The sequence below is a fragment of the Sabethes cyaneus genome, chromosome 3, assembly GCF_943734655.1.
Source record: "Sabethes cyaneus chromosome 3, idSabCyanKW18_F2, whole genome shotgun sequence".
In the NCBI taxonomy this organism is placed as follows: Eukaryota; Metazoa; Arthropoda; class Insecta; order Diptera; family Culicidae; genus Sabethes; species Sabethes cyaneus.
Window position 1 is genome coordinate 96,427,729 of NC_071355.1, and position 20,173 is coordinate 96,447,901.

At 44.0% G+C, this 20,173-nt stretch overlaps 1 protein-coding gene across 1 annotated transcript in view; it reads right to left on the reverse strand.

Annotated features, from left to right (window-relative positions):
- The window catches only part of LOC128743461 (protein eva-1 homolog C-like), a 70,582-nt gene that overhangs the window by 9,099 nt on the left and 41,310 nt on the right, over window positions 1-20,173 (reverse strand). Inside the window, exons 2-6 of the mRNA XM_053840053.1 lie at window positions 11,602-11,721; window positions 11,236-11,435; window positions 563-701; window positions 270-419; window positions 58-201 (exon numbers count right to left, since the gene is read on the reverse strand). Of these exons, the coding sequence (XP_053696028.1) occupies window positions 58-201; window positions 270-419; window positions 563-701; window positions 11,236-11,435; window positions 11,602-11,721 (753 nt within the window). The remainder of the gene's footprint in view (window positions 1-57; window positions 202-269; window positions 420-562; window positions 702-11,235; window positions 11,436-11,601; window positions 11,722-20,173) is intronic.

A 20,173-nucleotide genomic window follows, 5' to 3' on the forward strand; every position in this document is an offset into this window, starting at 1 on the left:
TACTTATAATAGTATAAAAGACCATTGTGGTCCAGATAAGCCTTATGGGAAAATTACCACATGCGTAAACAACTTTCAGCGAAACCCGGACATTGACGGGGCACGGCTGACCGAAGGTGGAACCCTCCACCGCTACCGTACATTTACGCCGCCCTTGGCAAATCTCCGTCAATGTGTGGCTGGCATGGATTGAGAGGCAAGCTGCAAAGTCAAACGCAATTTTAACACAAGTCGACTAGCGAAGGCCCAATTACGTCTTGTTTACTTACTTTCCTCCTTGGAGCCCACCGTCTGGGTACAGTGGGAACTCTCATAGGCCGTCCGTCCGTAGCTTGCGCTGTAAATGGCAACTCTTGTGTAACGACCGCAGGCCAAGCGAATCACATCCTTCTCACAAGCAATCAGACTGCGGAATTCGACTACGTTTTGTTTAACATCACGATTTCATTTCGAGAAATGGTCCGCCAGCGAAATCGAAGGCGTGGTAAAGAAAAGAAGTCGGAGAAATACACTTTTAATGAATGAATCAATTTAGCTGATTTGGGCGAAAGTGAAAGCTTACAGGGTCTACATATGTGGCTAACTTCCACCAGTTTGTGGATACCGGGGCACGGGGCGCTGTCGAAGGTTTTCGGTGTCGTGCGGAATGTACATTTTCGCTTCTTCTGACAAGCCTCGACCACGATTTGAAGGATGGAGTACTGCAAATAATTACATTAGTGACCAGGGGTCCCTGCCATGTTTGTTCAATCGGATAAGTTCTATCTCTTCGAAGCCGGCACACAACGGAAGACAATCGAAATCCAAGCAGACGCGACTGACATATTGTCTGTTAATGTTGTATGGTTGTTTAACATAGCCACCATTCGGATGTGATCGATATTTGTGTTGTGATGTCAAAACAACTGAAGTTTGCACGAAGTTTGGAAGTTCAAGTTAATTATGATCAAACTTTTTTGGAACTTTTTAGAGTTTGAAAGCAAATCTAGGAAAATAATTAAATATAATATCTCGGAAAAGTGCTAACTGGTGGAACTTTTAAAAAAACCAATCAAGGAAAAAAATTCTTGGTATATGTTAAACTATTGGTAATCTGTCTTGTTCCAATAGACGACGTAACATCCTGTAAATTGTCTTGTACCTTTCATCACGACCTGCCGTCAAAGATTGCCTATTTTCAGTTCACTGAATAGCGTACACCTTGTGAATTTTTATTCCACTTCAGTAGCGAGAAGGCGTACAAAATTGTGAAAAATCTACTCCGTTATCACCGGCGGGACGCATAATTTGGCGCCGACCTTTTTCCTTGATTTATGTCTCTTTTAACACTATTGTATTTGGATAGATTTTTTTTTGTTGCGTGCTGATTTATCCTCAATTCCTCGACGAATTTCTGAATCATACGTATCTAGCGAACGACTATTTTCTCTGTTTTACCAGCCGCTACCTATTTGGCCAGGTGACACGAAAACCATTGATCCTGAACGCTACCAGTATCAGACAGACACAAGATGAAAATAAATGCGAAGGACAGTCAATAGCACATTCTGTCCGACTTTCAAACCCACTGGGAGTATTTTTCACTGATCCGAGCCGAACCGGTAAGGTGGGTTGTAACGATCGCTGGACCTCTTAGAGAAGCTTGCGATTCGTTTTGCATAGTTCATTAGCCGTGATTAATAGGGGTCAGTTTGCATCATTTTATGTTCGGCCATTTCAGTCCGGCGAACAGCGACCAGCAGCGGCCGTTTTGGCGAGTTTCGTCATAAACAAGGCGGCATAAAATGGCAAGGATACACGCATAAAACAGCCGAAAGCCAAACCATCAATTTGTTTGATTGTCCGCAATGTGATTACATGTGATACGATAATCGAAACTGGCTGCGATCGGGAGAGTATCGAAATGTGTCATAAATTTATCATGGGATTCGTAATGGGACATTTATTGCCGTTGACTCTCGAGAGCATTCGGGACTCATTTATTACGTTTGCGGTTTCAGGTGGTCGTAAGTATGCGTGTTTCCTTTTTGTTATAATGCCTATTAACATTTTTACGGCTTGCATGAATAAATTGACTTTTCGTGTCGTGCAACAAATTGACATTTGTTTTGTCAAAGGAGAGTGACATTTACAGTGTGAATCCATTGTTGGTTAAGCAACGTAGTGCAATGAATTTAAAATCGGTTGATCATGCTAATAATTTTTGATTTCAATTGGTGTTACCACAAAGAATATTCAGCTAGAAATCCTTTGAATCACAATGGGTATAATATTATTATATTGATTTATTCGCAAAGATGTCGGATATAAATGTATACAAGAAATTCTAGTATGTAATTTAAATTAAATTATTCATTATTTCCAATATTTGAGAGTTTGACAAGCTGGCGAATGAATAACTTCACTAAAGAATACACTCTCAGATTTTGTAGGTCGTCCGAAGATATAAGGAAGATGATTCACAGGAGATAACTAAAAGGTTTATGAAACACACACCAAAATAGCGCACACCGCCAGTGATCAGATTTTTACGATGGAACGGATACTCTAGAAATGTAAGAGTACAATAGATTCTTGCATCACATATTCGTACATTTCAAATGAATATGCAATACAGTCTATCCAGACCAGCTAAAACATACTTACTTACACTGCTATGAACCGAGAGTCGGGGTGGCTCTTGCCGTATCAAAAATTCTTCTCCACTGTGCCCGGTCCTGGGCTACTTGACGCCAATTCCTTGAGCGTCTCGACACACGCAAGTCGGTTTCAACCTAGTAGAGCCATCTTGCATGTTTCACTACACAGTCGTCCGGCATTCTTGCGATGTGGCCGGCCCACCGTCAAATTTCGCCAGGTGTACAATGGGAATCTCCCTCCATAGTATCGTGCCTGCAGCTCATGGTTCTTACGCCTACGCCACTCTCCACTCTCTGTTTGTACTCTGCCAAAAATAGTCCGCAACACCTTTCGTTAAAATGCGGCAAGTGCACGTATGCCTTCCGTCAGCAAAGTTACTGCCTCAAATCCGTATATTATCACATATTATATCAGCCGATATAATATAATTCGTCATTCGTATGCATTTATATGTGGAGGATGACCCAGATTTTGATAGCGGCCGCAACTCAGCAGGCCAGCGTGGTGCACTCTTTCCTTATTTATTTGTCAGCGTATTTTCTGCCTCATAGACACGGAAGGCAACGGTGGGCGCTAGCTACTTTGGCTTCCGTGTGGTTGTGAAGAAATATTTACGTGAGCGACTTCCGCGATGCTCCGTACAATTTTTGTCTCTGTAAATATGCGCAAGACATTTCGCCTGCGCCGAATAATGATTCATTCAAATGAACGTCAGGGGAAGGAGGGAAAGAGAACTGGGTAGGTTTAGGCCTAGCACTTAGCGTGTGTCAGAATAAAAGACTGTTGATTACCTACCCAACCAATCGGAAGGATTCGTAGTAGTTTTGTTTTTTTCTAGCTAGAAAGCTGGCCCCCCTAAGGGACCGCCTCATGAAGAGGACTATCGGTCTGATTAGCGTTTTTACATCGTCAGCTTTGTGCGGCGGTGTATGCTCCTTGATCAAAGCAGCTTTTTTTGTATTATTTATACAGGGAGAAAATCTTCATAGACAGCACCTTCACGGTGCCGAATAGGATTCACAAGGTGCCAACAAGCGCCTACCTACTAAAAACTCTCCTGCTGCCCGTTCCTGAACCCCTCCCGAAACTACCGTTAGGTTTTACTTCAGGAGGGAGGACGTGCCTAAGCACTCCGACTTATCCGTTGCGTATGTGGGTTCACACAACCCCCTTGTCACTTCATACCGCCACTACCCTTCACCTAGGGCCTGGGCTGCCCAATCAGCCCATTACTGACCCTGGCTCAGCTATGTCAAACCCTGTCGTTGCAAACGTTCTAGCCGTTGCAACTCCGTTATTACCTCCGTTGCCGCTCTATCGACGGCACCCCATGCGCGCTGCTCAGCGCACATTATCTGCACGATGTTGTCGGCGTTGGTGTCCTCCCCAACGACCGCAAGCATCACCCGCCGAGTGGTCGTGAAACGCGGGCAATGAAACATCATATGCTACGCCGTTTCCTCGGCTACCGTGCAAACGGAGCAAAAGGGTGAGCCTACCCGCCCACGCGTAGGTAGATACTTCTTAAAGCGTCCATGTCCAGACAGAAACTGGGTAAGGAAAAAGTTTACCTCACCATGTCCTCTACCGATCCAGGACGATATGGTCTTGATCAGCCTGTGGGCCCACCATGATCGGTGCGATCCCATTCCGCCTGCCAACGTCTAATAGAGTCCAGCTTAACTGTGTACATAGCGCCCCTGACGTTCCTCTGCCTATGGCACTCGGTGTCCTCACCTAGAAGTAAGCATATGGGAATCATGGCTGCAATAACCCCAATCGCATCCAACGATATGGTACGGTAGCCGCACACAACTCGCAATGCTAACAGCCTGAACACCTTGTTCAGACATGCTTGATTACGCTTACTCTCTAAAGCCGGGGCCCATGCCGGTGCACCGTATCGTAGCACCGACGTGGCAACGCTGACCATCAGGCGTCTCTTACTGCTGCTAGGATCGTAGCCGTATGGCATGATCTTGGACAGCGCAGTAACCGCCGTTGACGCTTTACCACAAGCATAATCCACATGGCTGGTGAAGTTCAGCCTGTTGTCTGCCATAACACCCAGGTACTTCACACTTCGTTTGGAGACAATCACCTGTCCTCTAACGAAGCAGCAGCTTGCGAAGGGTAAAAAAGGCTCGACATCCAGTTAGAATGCGTCGTTGAATATCTTGTTACTCGTAATTTTGTCGGCGGTGTCCAGAGATATCAAATATACCAACTCATCAAACACTTCCAGTTCAACACCGGTAATACTCACTGTCCGTGGAGGCAAACGTTGCTTTCTCTGAAGCCTCTTTAATCCATTTATTTCCCGTCTCAAGATTTCTAGTAATAATGTCGAGGTCATCTGCGAAGGCTACGAGTTGGCTACTCTTGTTGCAGATTGAACCTCTCGTTTCGATGCCCGCTCACCGGATCACACCTTCAATAGCAATATTGAATAACATACAGAGCAGTTCAGGGTACAGGGCAGGGCGATTCGAAAGGGCTCGAAAATGCCCCCAAAACACGCACGTAGCATATCACTCACTCCAGGGTAGCTTTAATCAGCCGCGTCAGCTTGTCCGGAAAACCTTGGGCATTATCTAACATAGCTGCTCGCGCTCGACGCGAGCATACGCGCCCTAAAATCTAAATTCTGGAGGATTTGTCAGAGAGTAAAAATTTGATAGTAGTAGCGTAGTAGCCCCCTATAGAGCCCGCCTGATACTGCCCTACCCCCTACGAATTCTCTTGCAATTGGGGATAGACAACGCAACAGAATCTAGGAAAGCATTTTGTAGGCGGCGTTGATCAACGCATTACCGCGGTAATTACAGCAATTTGACCGGTTGCCCTTTTCGTAGATGGGACAAACTACACCTTCCGTCCTAGTACGTCTTCCTCCCAAATGCTTGAAATTATCCAAATCTATAAATGGTTCCTTACTATTAGAGCTCTGTCAGGGCCTTTTCCGGTCACACTGTCAGGCTTCAACTATCCGACTACTCGCCGGATGTCTTAAAAATCGAGACGTTACTGTCGTTTGTGCGCACTCTCTGATTAACTTCGGTTCCACCTTTTGTTGTATCACTATTGAAATGCTCACCAAAGAAATACTTTCATCTATGGATCACCTTGCGCTCGTTTGTGATCAGACTCTCATCCTCGTCCCTAAATATGTCAGGTTTCGGTGTTTAACCCAAATGCGATTGGTTAGACATTTAGAATGTAGAACTTGCGCGTGTTGTTAACCCGGAATAAATGTTGTAATGCTTCATGTTCATCGTCTTCCCTTTGATGATTGTTATTCCCCAGGATCGTGGTCAACTGATTACGTGCTCGTTGGAATTTGGCACAAATTCTCGCTAGTTGCAATCCTCAGATAATTACTCCTGGAACTGTTTTGTTGCCTGGAATCCACAAGGACAGCGTAGAAGAGGCAGACCCAGAGGCTCATGGCGACGGAGCTTAGCCAACGACATCTGGGCTGTAGACGAGAACCTGTCCTGGCGACAGGTAAAAGCCATGGCGGGTAACCGTCAGCAGTGGAGATCTCTGATTTCATCCCTTTGTTCTGCCGGACCGGCGGACATGGACACATAAGTAAGTAAGATGATTGGCCCAGTCGAGCTTCACAGTTGGTGAAAGGGTCTCGGCAAGTTCTTGAAAGAGTGCTACATTACATAGATGCTTATTCAACCCACAGGCTACGATCCTTGCACACATATTCTGGACTGCAACACCGAAATCGAACAGAGTTTCTAGTTTTCCCGTCTTTGGCGCTGGCGTTTTCCGTTAGGTTCTTCAAGGCGGCTATACAAGTTACACTGGATCCAGTAATCGGTTTCGAACTGTCTCGAGAGCTCTCCCTTCAAACCGCGCTGGAATCGAAGCAGATTCTCCTCATCGCTGAAACCACAGATCGTTGTACTGCTCCAGTAAAGCTTGCTTCAGATAGTATTAGAGCACAAACAATTGCGTGTTTTTCAGTTATTTATTATTGATTTCAAGATCTTTTCCTATACAAATATAGCATTTTCATCATACTTTTAAGAAAAAATACGGAATTATTCGTCATGGTTTCGAAGCAATTCTCGAACTTTTCCTGTAATACGGCTCATTAGGCGGCGCACATTTTTCTTTGTCCATCGTTTTGGCTATCTTATTCCACCAGGTCTTCATCTGATTGATGTCTTTGACAACTTTTCCCTTTGCCTTGAGTCTCCTCTTCATGATTGCCCAGTATTTCTCAATAGTGTAACCTTCGGTTACATATTTTTTATAAAATTAGCTCTGCCAATTTAACATGCTTATTTCAATCTGCTCATAATTCCCAATCCAAATTTCCTAAGTCCATCTCTGAGCAAGCTGTCGACTGTGTGATTGATAGCGCTCCAAACCTTCGGGTGGAGTGGTCACTCACACGGGAAAGCTTGTTCGGTCATATCTAAAACAACCTGAGTAAGCTGTCTACTGAGTGGGTGATATCCCTCCAAGTCTCTCGCTTTGCGAGGCCTTTTCAAATACAACCAGAAGATTCCTCTGTAAGTGGGATAACCCTCCACGTCCCCGATAGACGGAGGGGTCCCCCCTACAGGGTTGCCCACAGATACCATGAGAAACACAACCAAGGTATTCAGAGCCATAGGGTATTATACAGTAAATAATGGTTGCTAGGACAAAAGATTGTTAAAAATTGAAAAACTTTTAAAGATTCAATTTTTAACTGACCGAACTTATAAAAGGGCTCAGGGTCGATAAACATATCATTTGATGTTTGGAAAAGTAAACGATAATAGTGCGCGAGAATCGTTTTGGTGGCATTCTTCTTCATCATTTTGTATCACTGCGTGCCTTTTTAACTAGTACCGTTGTAGCGGATTTCCGAAGGCCGAGCGTGTTTTGCCTCAACCACTTTTAAGGGTTGAAGCACATAACTCCTCGGAGGAGACTGTGCCAGAATTCGCGAGCAGTTCTTGGCAACTCGCGGATTGTCTGTCTGTCAAATGTACAAAAGAGAAGTACGGCTTTAACCAGAGCAATCAATTTTCGGTCCTCCCGGAGGACTTCGTTGGCGGCGATTCTGTCGCCAAAAAGGAACGCGTGCCCTCGCTCTTCACCGCTAATAGGGATCTCATCAAGCTCGAGGCCGAGCTGATCATAGCAGGCCTGTGACCTCACTATCATTTGTGTAGTATGGGTATAAAAATCAAGTGCACATACCTGCAACAGCTCGAGCAGGTGAAAATATTTCTTGTTGAAGCCCAAACACCGTACTACACGCGCGACATTACCTTGATGAAACCACTAAAGGTGGTACTAGGTGGTCTGCCGCCAATGGAGGTGGCAATCGTATAACCTGGAGAGGATTGGACCTAAGGCACAGGCCATCTACCCTTAAAAATGCCGAGCTGAAGCCTAGGACAGCTCTCGGGATCAGTTGCTTCTGGTCCACTTCGTCAAGCGCTCCACCACCATCGGAGCATTGCGTAACATCCGGGACTTATTTCGAATCACCGTGAAGTGGAAGCCCTACCGCCCGCAGCATCGTGATGTGACCCAGTAGACAAAATGCCTTCGATTTGGCCGCGGTGCCAAAAATGCGATAAGTGTACAGGGGTGCGCTCAACTGCGATCTGCATCCATCCCGATGACAACGAGTTGAAGTGTGTCAACTGCAAAGGATACCATCAGCCGTACCTGTCCCAAGCGGTCGGAGTTTAAACGTATTCGACAACAAGCGTCTGCTAACGACCAGCTTGGTCGCAAGCGAACCGATCGCTGACCTCCGGTCATTACGGATTTCGAGTATCCTGCTTTCCAGCCCCATCAGCAGGTCCCAACCCAAGCAACAATGTGAGTTTTATTATAATCTTATGGTAGACTTCAAGACCAATTTCGGTCTTAAATTCCATTATAAGAGTGTAATAAAACCCAAATTGTTACTTGGGAAATCTACCTCCGGTTCCCCTCAACAACCAACGAATCGCCACCACAAATTCAACACCTCATCAAACACTCACTAACTCACGTTCAGCTCTGCCGCGCCTCGTTGCTGCAGATACCTTTGCAGATCTAGGTTCTACCGCGCCTGGTCTGTCATATGACGGTGTCGCCTCCGGTGTGCCCGGCAGTGCCCCTTTCATGACGGAAGAGCTCGTCCAACTCGTACATCTCACAAGCAATCACCATTAAGCGTTCCTGTAAAACTTTCAATATCTAGCTGAGCAGCTCCAAGCTATAATCTCCTTCGTCAACAAATATGAACCGTGAACCCTCTCTATAGTCAGTTGGAACGCCTGTTCACTGAGTTGGCTTCGAGGTACGATACTGGTCTAACAAGCCAGTCGTCGTATGTTCGAATGTCGGCTAGATGGTGCTTGCTAGATAGAGTCGGTAGGATCGTTGCACAGGACCCGACTGCGAAGTCTGTCGATAAAGAAGGGTAATGTCTAAAGACGGTGTAAACCTAAGGCTTTGCTTTTTTTGCTCACTGAGGAGCAAGCATATGAACTACTCGCCTTTCTCAACGTAGAGAAGATCGACATCGCAGTCATCACGGAAACCAACCTTAAACCAGAGGTTAATCTCTACCTCTCCGATATTCGACTTTTGAGACTTGATCAAAAAGTGCAGGAGAAGGGGGTGTAGTCGTTGCGGTGAGGCGCAACGTAAAATTCCGCCACCTAAAAGTCGTCGAGGCCATAGGAGTCGAGGTCAGTACATCGATGGGCCCAATCAACCTAATCAATATTAGGTCAAAGCCCAATAATTACGGCCTACTGCCCCAAACATACCAGAGCCTGGGACCGTACTGCCGTTGAATTACGATCCGATTTGAGCAAGCTAACTCGGAGGCGGGAGAAGTACATCATTGCCGGTGACCTCAATGCTCGTCATGAAGTGAGGGACAACCAAAGAAGAAATCAGAATGGCACCATATTGGCGGAAGATTTCGAGGCTGGCCACTAAAACGTCCTGGCACCGGACAGTCCAGTGTGCGTTAAGCACAATAGCCCCTCCCTGAAGTAATACCGATAAGGTGGTGCCAGGGGGGATTGAGGCTGGAGACTCGAGTAGGGTTTTAGTGGGTCTGGATCCTCACGCCCCAGTAGGGGGGTCGGGATACCAAACCCCACTTCTTGAGTTGTCTTCTCAGGTGTCTGATAGCAGATTTCCCTACTCGTTAAAAAAAACCGGACAGTCCAACTACAATCTCCAGATCAAGGGTCCACTTCATCTTGGATATCTTTTAAACGAACGTGACTAATTCCGCAGTATCAGAGGTCTTCGAACTCCTCCGATCACTATCCGGTGATTGATTTGCCGGTTATCATGACCGTCATTGGGAAAATCAATGCTTAAGTCGGCAAAGAGAAGAACTTCAAAACGGTGATTACCAGCATAAACTTCTACACAAGTATACCTGGGGCTCACCAAATCAGGTAGAAACGATTACCGTCCGAGAGACGCGAGTTTTTGCCAACTTTGAGTCTACTCCTTTCCTGTATTTTGTCTTCAACTCATTTAGTTTTAACCCAATCCTTCTAGTCTCCGATTTGAGTCTGGCGTTGATTGCTTTCGCCGTCACAAAGTTCCTGGCTATAATACCAAGGTAAAACCTACGAGTTAGCTACTTTTACTATAGATCGTGGCTCTGGTTTCGATACTCGCTGGTTGAATCGCTCCCTCCAGAGCGATGTTGGATAGACAGGATAGGCTGCCACCTTGTCTCAACCCTCGTCGCATCTCGACTGTGCCGGAGACGCGCACGAAACGCATCACTCGATACAATGTGCAGTCTGAGCAGTCGCATCACTTTATCCGAAAAACCGTGTTTGTACATTATCTGGTATAGCTGGTCTTGATCGACTGTATCGTATACTGCTTTGAAGTCAATAAACATGTGATGCATCCAAGCATTTCTGCAAGAGCTGTCGGATAGCTACGAGGTACGATGCTGGTCAAACAAGCCAGTCGTCGTATACTCGAGTCTCGGCTGAGCGGTGCGGTTAGAGTTATCAGACAAATATTTATTTTATCCATTTTATTATTTATTATTATTTATATTGAAACACTAAAGTTTTTCTCAGTAATATAAATAAGTGTGCAAATAAACAATAAATAAGTAGGACGATAATCAACTGGCAATTCAAAACTACTGACATTTTCAAATAAGCCAGTCAATTAGATTGCCAAAAACAAGTGGAATACCCTATATAAAACTTTTCAGTACCTAATTTTCATGATTCATATAAAATTTCATGATTCATTCTCCATGAAAAAGCGTTTTTTTCAGATGACATAATTGAATAATAAACTGTAATCATATTTTTTGACAGAGAAATAATCGTAATTGTTGAATGTTCCCCTTCGAAGAGGCCAAGAAAATAAAAAGTTCATATTACATATAGCCGTATCACCAACAGCGTTTCCATCGAGCTTGAAAACTAACTTATTGAGCTCAAAACTTACAGGTTTTAATCAAAAAAATTCCGATACATTTTCCCCTTCGCGTTGTTTCCAAAATTGTGTCGTTCGGAGGACAAAACTTTCCGATTGGATTTCCTGATTGATATGTATGGGTCGCAAGCTCAAGTTCACCTGGAGCACATAGTGCTGTGTGCATTTCATTTTTCCCTTTTCCTGCACGATAGCACTTTCGTTGAGACCGGTATCCATTAGCGAATATGTCACGTTGCCCAGGAGGAAAATGCTGTCCGCCGCCAACGTGGTTGATTCCAGATAGTAGTTACTATCACGACTGCTCTCGGTGAAGGAGCATTGCAGCGAAGAATTTTCTTCTGTGAAAGAACAGTGTATACGAGGTAAATCTTTCCTTCTGGGCAGATATGATTTTATTATATGACAGCGTTAGCCAAGAATTCGAAAGAAAAATTTAATAAATGAAATTCCCTGATATTGTTCAACACTATCTCTCGTAGGATATTATGGGACCAACATACGAACCTGTTCTTCCGTATTGCACCACCTCAACGCTTATGCTGGTGCCAATAGGACAGGATAAGTTCATGAGCTCGTCCTCGCAACCAGTTCTCCGAAATGCACGCAGCGTGCTGGAAAGCAGACCTGCAAAAAAGAAACAATTTTAATCCGTCAATTCCGTTCCCCTCAGGATTCTTTTGTACGAGTAAAAAGTCTTACATTTATTATAATACACCTAACAGTGAAAGAGATCTTTGTTATACTAGCATAACAATATTGTGGAATTGAGAACTTATATTTTATTAAATGGGTAGCTGTACCATCCATAAGATGATTCATATACATTTATATACCTACAGGGTTTTAATACGGCAGAAGGAAAGATAGTGTGGCATGGGATGGTATTTCCGGCAGGCTTCCATTTATTCGGTACTTTGTGCCTTTGTGTTTCGTAAACCTAAAAAACCAATTTATCACCTCGAAACGTGGATGTGCAAGCGAAAGAATATGTTTTGGCAAGAAATTGTAATAGCTTTCTCGTTAAAATGCGAGAACAGGGAGTATACTAAGAATAGGAAGGAAAATAAAAATAGGCCAAATAGCTTGGTATTGTGTTCTATTTTGTTGTGTTATATATTTCTGTGCCGCAACAATGACCTCACTTGAACCAGTTGGAAGTGCGTATTATAATTTTTCCTTTCTTACAAATAAACTCCATTCTGAGTATTCTGATTTAGCATCAGAAATACAAGCGATACAGCAAATTTTTTTCAGCAAAATTGTAGATTGTAGAACCTAATTCTATAAATTTCCCATATGTTACTTTGACAAATTTTGCTCGGCTGAGATGGTACTGGCAAATGCATCAAAATTAAGTCAAAGTGATCAAATCATCCTTGATCCAAAGTATCGATATGAACAATTACCAGAAGTCAATTTCCCGACAACAAAAACTAACAGCTCTCAGCTATCAATCTATTTGATTCGTTTAAAAAACGCTCGAGTAGTCGCTAGATACCAAAAGACATGCGCGAAAGTCATCTTAAAGCAAAACAAATAAATATTAGTCTGAAGTTTTTGGAGCGTCTTAGTAGAATACGAAACCTAAAATTAAATAAAAAGAAGAAAACTTATCTAATTTAATTCTTCTATGTATATTTTATTCACGACAGATACGTATTTCGCCTACGACTTGCAGGCTTTCTCAGTGTCTGCAGAACTGAAAGTAAAAACAAGTTAAATTTAAACTTCTCGGTCGATGGTTTCCATCACAGTACACAGAGGAAGAGGCACAATTTGTGTCTAAAAATAGCCCAACCCATGTCGCTACGGTTAATAAGGGGGGTTGTGCAGACTTCTTTTGTCCAGCGCCTCTATGGTTCAAAGGTACACGGGTACCAGCGAGCCACACGCCCTGGCGGGTGTTGTGGGTTCAAATCCGGTTATTATCTCTGATTATAGCTTAGTTCGACCCATGCAAGTGCGAAAATTCTACTGACGCTATCTAGCAGCATGGCCTAGCCGAGATTCGAACATATGACGACTGGCTTGTCAGACCAGCATCGTATCTCGAAGCTAACTGGGCGGTCTTTATGACTGAAATTGATCATAAATACCATTATAAGAGTGTAAGTGTAACAAGGCCGCCAGTTGGCCTCGAGGTAAGACGCTGGTCTAATAAGCCAGTCGTCGTATGTTCGAATCTCGGCTGGGAGAGGCTGTTAGAGTCAATAGGATCGTAGCACTGACCCCGCACTGTCCTGTATTCTAACAGAAGGTCTAATTTCGATAACGGAATTAGCACCCAGGCTTTGCTTTTTAAGTGTAACAAAATTCGAATTGTTACCTGGGTTACAACGGAATTTCGGTCTTATGCTGGTCTTATGGTTGGGTGGCCTAATGGCTGGATAATGCGTGACATCAATACTTCATGTGCCTGTAGGTATAAAATAGACCCAACAGTGGTCCTTAGCCTGTAATCCAGTAACACCTATCCCTGCCTTCTTGTAGTACCAGCCGAAATACGAGCAACCTTAGTGAAGATCGAGTAACTAACCCCGGTGAAGACTAAGGTCATACACCGACATGTGCATGCAAACGCTGAATGTAGCAACGAGGGATAATCTTGTCAACCTTGAGCGTCGGGTTCCGATGTTAGGTGCAGCTCTTGATGGCTTGACGGTTACTCAACCAGGTGAGTGGTAGTATTCCAGGCTGGGGGCGGCTTACGATAGCGTCTGATCTAAAGTGAGCGATTTAATTAAGAAACATGGTATCTTAGCACTAAAACTAAGATAGCAGCCCCTTGACGAGATTTGGTAGCGTGGTCTTAGTAAGGCAACCTAATAAATCAAATACGGAATTTCAAACAAATACGGAACCGAGTATTCGGCATCACCTTAGGCAACGATACAAGGACGAAGGCAAAGTCGATACAAGGAACTATAGATCGCTGAATTTCGCAGGTGGCGATCGGGTGCTGCACGCATAGCTTGAACCTCGCAAATTCGGAATCGTAGCTCTGCAGGAAATCTGCCGCAAAGGAGAGAAGGTTTGAAAGATCCACGGCGAAAAGACCCAGTTTTACCAGACCGGTGGCTCTACCAACGAACTAGGAGTGGGCTTTGTAGTGCTAGACAAAATGCAGGATCGTACGATAGATTTGAAGGTGATCAACAGGAGAATGTGAGGATTTTGATCGGGCAGCTGAAGACCAACAAAGTCGCTGGTAGTGGTAGCGAACGCCTGAAGTAGATAATAATCATGGCCAAGAGATGCTGAAAACTGTTCTACACTAGGTTATTTCCAAAACTTGGGAGAAGGAAATGCTGACGGAGGAATGGATGGAAGGAGTCTATAGACAGAGGTGGTAGGTCATCTACATAAAGGGTGATCTGACTATCGCAGCTGGTAAACGTAAAGGTACTCTCCTTTTACGCTAGCTGTCGCCGATAGCACAAGGTTTCGTAGGAAATTACCGGGTGGGCTTTATGAGCGCTCGCGACACTACAGACCAAATTTTTGCCATCCGACAAATCTTGTAGAAAAGTCGAGACCACGCCCACGTATCACATCTGTATTGGCTTCAAATCAGCATACGATACAGTCGATCGAGATCAGCTGTGGCAAATAATGCACAAACACGGTTTTCCGAGCAAGCTAACGCGACTGATCAGGCCTACAGTGATTCGAGGGATGTATTTCGTGCGCATCTCGGGGCCTCCCAGTTAGTTTCGTGGTACGTTGCTGGTCTATCACGCAAATATATTAAATTATCAATATAGTTCACTTCGCAAAATCCCATGTACATCCAAACAGACGCAAAAGTAACACCCTCTTGCGGACAAAAAGGTGACTAAAAGCTTTTTGTAATAAAAATTTTTGCAACCAATGCATAAGAAAAAGGTGCGGTAGATAGAATGTGCTATCTCTAACGCTATGACGCCATTCTTCTAGATTGTAATATTAGGTATAAAAATTAATTGTGTTACTATCCACACTATACTGGTTCTCTTAACAAACGACAGAATCCAGCAAAGATCCAGTTGTTTAAACGGCATGTTTGTCGTTTAAATAGCAGCATAAATGAACTAGAAAAGCCAATATACTTGTAAAATGTTAAAAACACACGCTTCTTCTTCTTCTTTAATCAACTCCAGGCGGTGGTTTCCTCTGCTGTACGAAGAAGTCGTCTCCATTCCACTCGGTCCATGGCCGCAATTCGTCAGCCACGTAGTCTACGTAGGGTCCGCAGGTCGCCTTCCAGTTATCGATCCATCTTGCTCGCTGCGCGCCCCGCCGTCTCGTTCCAGTCGGATGGTTATTGAGAACTTTTTTAACCGGGCTGTCGTCCGACATCCTCACGACATGCCCAGCCCATCGCAGGCGACCGATTTTACGGTGTGAGCGATGGGTGGTTCCCTAAGCAGCTGATGCTTAACTTCGTGCGGTGGCGAATTTTGTTCGATCGCAGCGTCCTACGGAGTCCAAAGTAGGCACGATTTCCTGCCATAATGCGTCTTTGTATTTCTCCGCTAGTGTCGTTGTCTGCGGTAACCAGTGAGCCCAGATACACGAACTCTTCTACCACCTCGATTTCATCATCGTCTAAATGAATCCGGGGAGGGAGGTCAGCATTCACTTCTCTAGAACCTTTTCCTTTCATGTATTTTGTTTTCGATACAGTAATGACAAGTCCAATCCGTTTGGCTTCAGCTTTCAGTTCGATGTACGTTTCCGCCATCCTCTCAAAGGTACGTGTAATGATGTCAACGTCGTCTGCGAAACCAAGAAGCTGGACGGACTTCGTGAATATCATGCCACTCGTGTCTATACCCGCTCTTCTTATCACACCCTCCAAAGCGATGTTGAACAGCAAACATGAAAGTCCATCACCTTTCCGTAACCCTCTTCGCGATCCAAAGGGACTCGAGACTGCCCCTGATAATCGAACAACACACATTACTCGATCCATCATCGCCTTGACCAATCGCGTTAGTTTATCCGGAAATCCGTAGTAGTGCATAATCTGCTATAGCTGATCTCGATCGATCGTGTCGTACGCCGATTTGAAGTCGATGAAGTCGTTGTATTCGCGACATTTCTGCTACACTTGCCGAAGGGCGAAAATCTGGTCCGTGGTGGCACGGGCACCCATGAATCCCACTGGATATTGCCCCACGAACTCCTTTGCAAATGGTGATAATCGACGACATAAAAGTTGGGAGAGTACCTTGTAGGCGGCGTTCAACAGTGTCGGACACACGATGCCTTCCGTCCACTCCTCCGTTGGTAGCTCCTCCTCCCAAATCTTGACAATGACCCAGTGCAGCGCTTTAGCCAGTGCGTTCCCACCGTACTTCAGCAGCTCGCCGGGTAGTTGATCAGCCCCAGCCGCTTTATTGTTCTTCAGTCGACCGATCTCTTCTGCTACCTCCTGGAGGTCGGGGGCTGGTATTCTGTCGTCTTCTGCACGTGCTCCAAGATCTGTTGCCATATCGTCACCTTCATGTTCAGCTACATCGCTGTTAAGGTGCTCGCCATAATACTGCTTCCACCTCTCGATCACCTCACGTTCGTTAATGAGAAAATTACCGTCTGAGTTCCGACACATATCGGCCTGCGGCACATAGCCTTTACGCGAACGATTTAACTTCTCGTAGAACTTCCGTTTATATCGCTCCACATTCGCCCTCGTACGGTGTTGCAGAATTCTCGCACGTGCTGCATTCTTCTCCTGCACTAATTGCTCGCATTCGCCGTCGAACCAATCGTTTTTTCGATTCGGATTCATTGTACCTAGTGCCACTAGAGCACACACACTACATTCGATATAAATAAAAAAGAAAATAGTTCAAAATGTAAACAAGGGTGCCGGTATCTGTCAATTGACGGCATGATGATTTGGTCTATTCTATGAGTGAAAAAAGGATGATAGTGCTTCTTTGTCGTGAATTGAAGATAGAACTAACAAAACGGCGAATGTCGCAAGCGCGAACAAACCTAGCGAGTACTGCTATTTTCTTATGCTGGACCCTCTCCGGTTTTGTTTACATTTACGACTTTCGCCCTTTTGTTTATTAGTTTATTTACTATTTGATGGGGCTTGCAACCGGTGGTTCGTTCGCCCCAAGCCCTTTTGTTAATTCTATCTAGAATTGGCTATAGTCTATACTGAAAGTTGAGTTATTTCCGAGAGACGTGTCAAATTTACCAATTTACCGTGTCAAATGGTAACCTTCAGGATTGTAGAACAGTGAACTATATTGTTAATGCAATATATTTGCTATCAAGTCAGTCATGGTTTGTTCGAAACTCAGCTGAGTGGTGCAGGTAGTGTCAGTAGAAAAATTGCACTAGCCCCAAATTCGTCCTGTAGCCTCGTAGTTGTACTGTGGACGTGCGGGCTTCGAAACCCGAGGCACAAATTTCACTAGAGGTAGCTCCTAGACTTCTCAGATGACTTTCATATAATACATAAGAGCCGCTGGAACAGACGACGGTAATCTACGCCAGACTGAAAGCGAAGTCTAATAGGATTGGGCTAAAAATTAATGTATCAAAGACCAAATTCATGCTACGAAGAGGCTCAAAAGAAATAAACGCGTACCTCCCACGGTTCGTAACCGTTGACGGCGACCACCTAGAAGTGGTAGAAGTGGAGTAGTGGTGTTTAAGCGACAGGTGCCGCAAACAATATTCGACGGAGTACAAACTGAAAGCGGAGAGTAGCGGAGCTATATGAATCACGAACTACAGGCGCTGCTTAGAGAGATTCCCATCGTACATCAGGCAAAAGTCGGCAGGCTACGGTGGGCCGGACTCGTCGTAAGGATGCCGGACGACAGTGCGACGAAAAATGTTCTCTTCAATAACTCCACCGGCTCCAAGAACAGAGACCTCAACCTGCAAAATGGTTCGACTAGATCGGAAGTGATTTGCGACTTCTGAGATGACTGAGAAATTGCTATCCGGAACTATCCGGATGGGTCAACAGGCGCCACGGCGAGGTCAACTTCCACCTGACACAAATTCTGTCAGGGCATGGTTGTTTTAGAGAGTATCTGCACAAGTTTGGGCATGCGGAGTCCCCCGCGTGTCCCGAATGCGTGGACGTTGAGGAAACTGCAGAGTATGCTTTCTTCATATGCCCTCGTTTCGCGGGCGTGAGAAGCAACATGATGGCAGTGAGCGGACAGGACACTACTCCAGATAACCTAGTCCAAAGGATGTGTTCTAGCGCGGACGTCTGGGGAGTGGTCAATGCGGCTGCTACCCAGATCGTACTTGAGCTACAAAACCGCTGGAAAGCCGATCAACGGCGAATAAACAGCCTAACTACCATAGTCCAGTAGTTATCTAAGAGTGTGCATTAAGCACAATAGCCCCTCCCTGAAGTAATACCGATAAGGTTGTGCCAGGGGGGATTGAGGCTGGAGACTCGAGTAGGGTTTTAGTGGGTCTGGATCCTCACGCCCCAGTAGGGGGTCGGGATACCAAACCCCACCCCCTGAGTTGTCTTCTCAGGTGTCTGATAGCAAATTTCCCTACTCGTTGAAAAAAAAAGGATACTAACCTGATTCTGAACCTTCTGAAGAGTAGGGCACTTGGCTGAAGCAGCTTTATAGCGGTCATCAGCAAGCTCTGGTGGAGCTAATAGTTTTATTAGAGATTTTATGAAATTGTTAATGAAAACTCCCGAAAAACTGACTTGTCCCGGATAACCTAGTGTCTCTGGAAGTGGTAATTTTCTCGCATAGATTGATTATTTTTCATCGATCATTTATTGTTTTTTTTAATTCACACATGATGTTTTTCTGAAAATTTCGAAGAGTTTTCCAAGATTCCGGCCAACGAAAAATTTTACTACCAGTCTGTATATAAACTACAGAACCAATTTTTTATTTATTTTCATTTGCCATACAATAGGCCGTATGAATAAAAGATATCGAGCAAATGCTCCCATACGATTTAAACGGGAAAAGCAAAGTAAACTGTTTTATTCATACGGCCTAATATGTACCGCATTCATCTAGTTACCCTCTGATCTCCAGTATAATTTACGATTGAAAATCAGATGTTCCAAGAGGAAAATAGTTATGATTTAGAAATAGGTTGAAAACAAAGTTCAGAGCTTTAATTACTTCAAAACGCTCTGTACATTCATTAATACTGAACACTTATTTAAATATAAAATATTCCATCACCTGCTGGCGATTTACATTCAAATTAATGTAAACACAATAAGAAAGCATCCATCGTTGTTGCTTACTTTCTAAACAGAGCAGCAGTATAGAAATAATCGGATTAAAACTTGGAGGTTAAAAAAATAAACTGAGTTAATCAGTTCAAAGCTTTCAGCAGCATCCAACAAGCATATGAAATTTATTAAAGTTGTTGGGATAAGTCGGTAGTGAATGAAAAAAATCATTAGATTGACATACAAGGTCTGGATTTTTATTTCAAGAGCATTTTTATTCCAACTCTAACGAATGTGAAAATTTAACTTAATAAATATTAACGTACACTCAAGTCTTTTTTTACACGGTTTGTTTTTTTCGATTACTCGAAAACGGTGCAGCTATGAAACTATTTACAATCTACATGAGAAATGTCGAGCTACTCCCAAATGTATTGAGAAATAAATGAATGGTCTCTAAGTTACCCCGTTCTTAATACTCAAAAAACTAAACCGTGTAAAAAAAGTACTTGAGTGTAGTTTACTTAAAACAGGACTAGCAATACTTTCCAATAAAGAGGGAGTCTGGTGGGATGCTTTTTGATATATAAACTCCTGAGTAAGCCGATTGAAAAAATCCGAATAATTGAAATTTTTTCCGAACGTCTTAGTAGAACTCTCAAATAACGGAGAACAACTGGGAAATGAATTCCTTTTAGTTCTACTATCTTTTACTATTCAAGTTTCTATGTGGCAGTAACTTGCCACATGCTTAAGAAGGCTACAAGTCGTTGCTGAAATACGCGTATTCCTGTTGATAGTAAAAACTAGTAGAACAAAAGGAATTCATTTCCAAATTGTTCTTGAAAACTTCAGCTGATTATCATTCCTGTGAAAAGGGCTCTTCCGTGCTCAAAA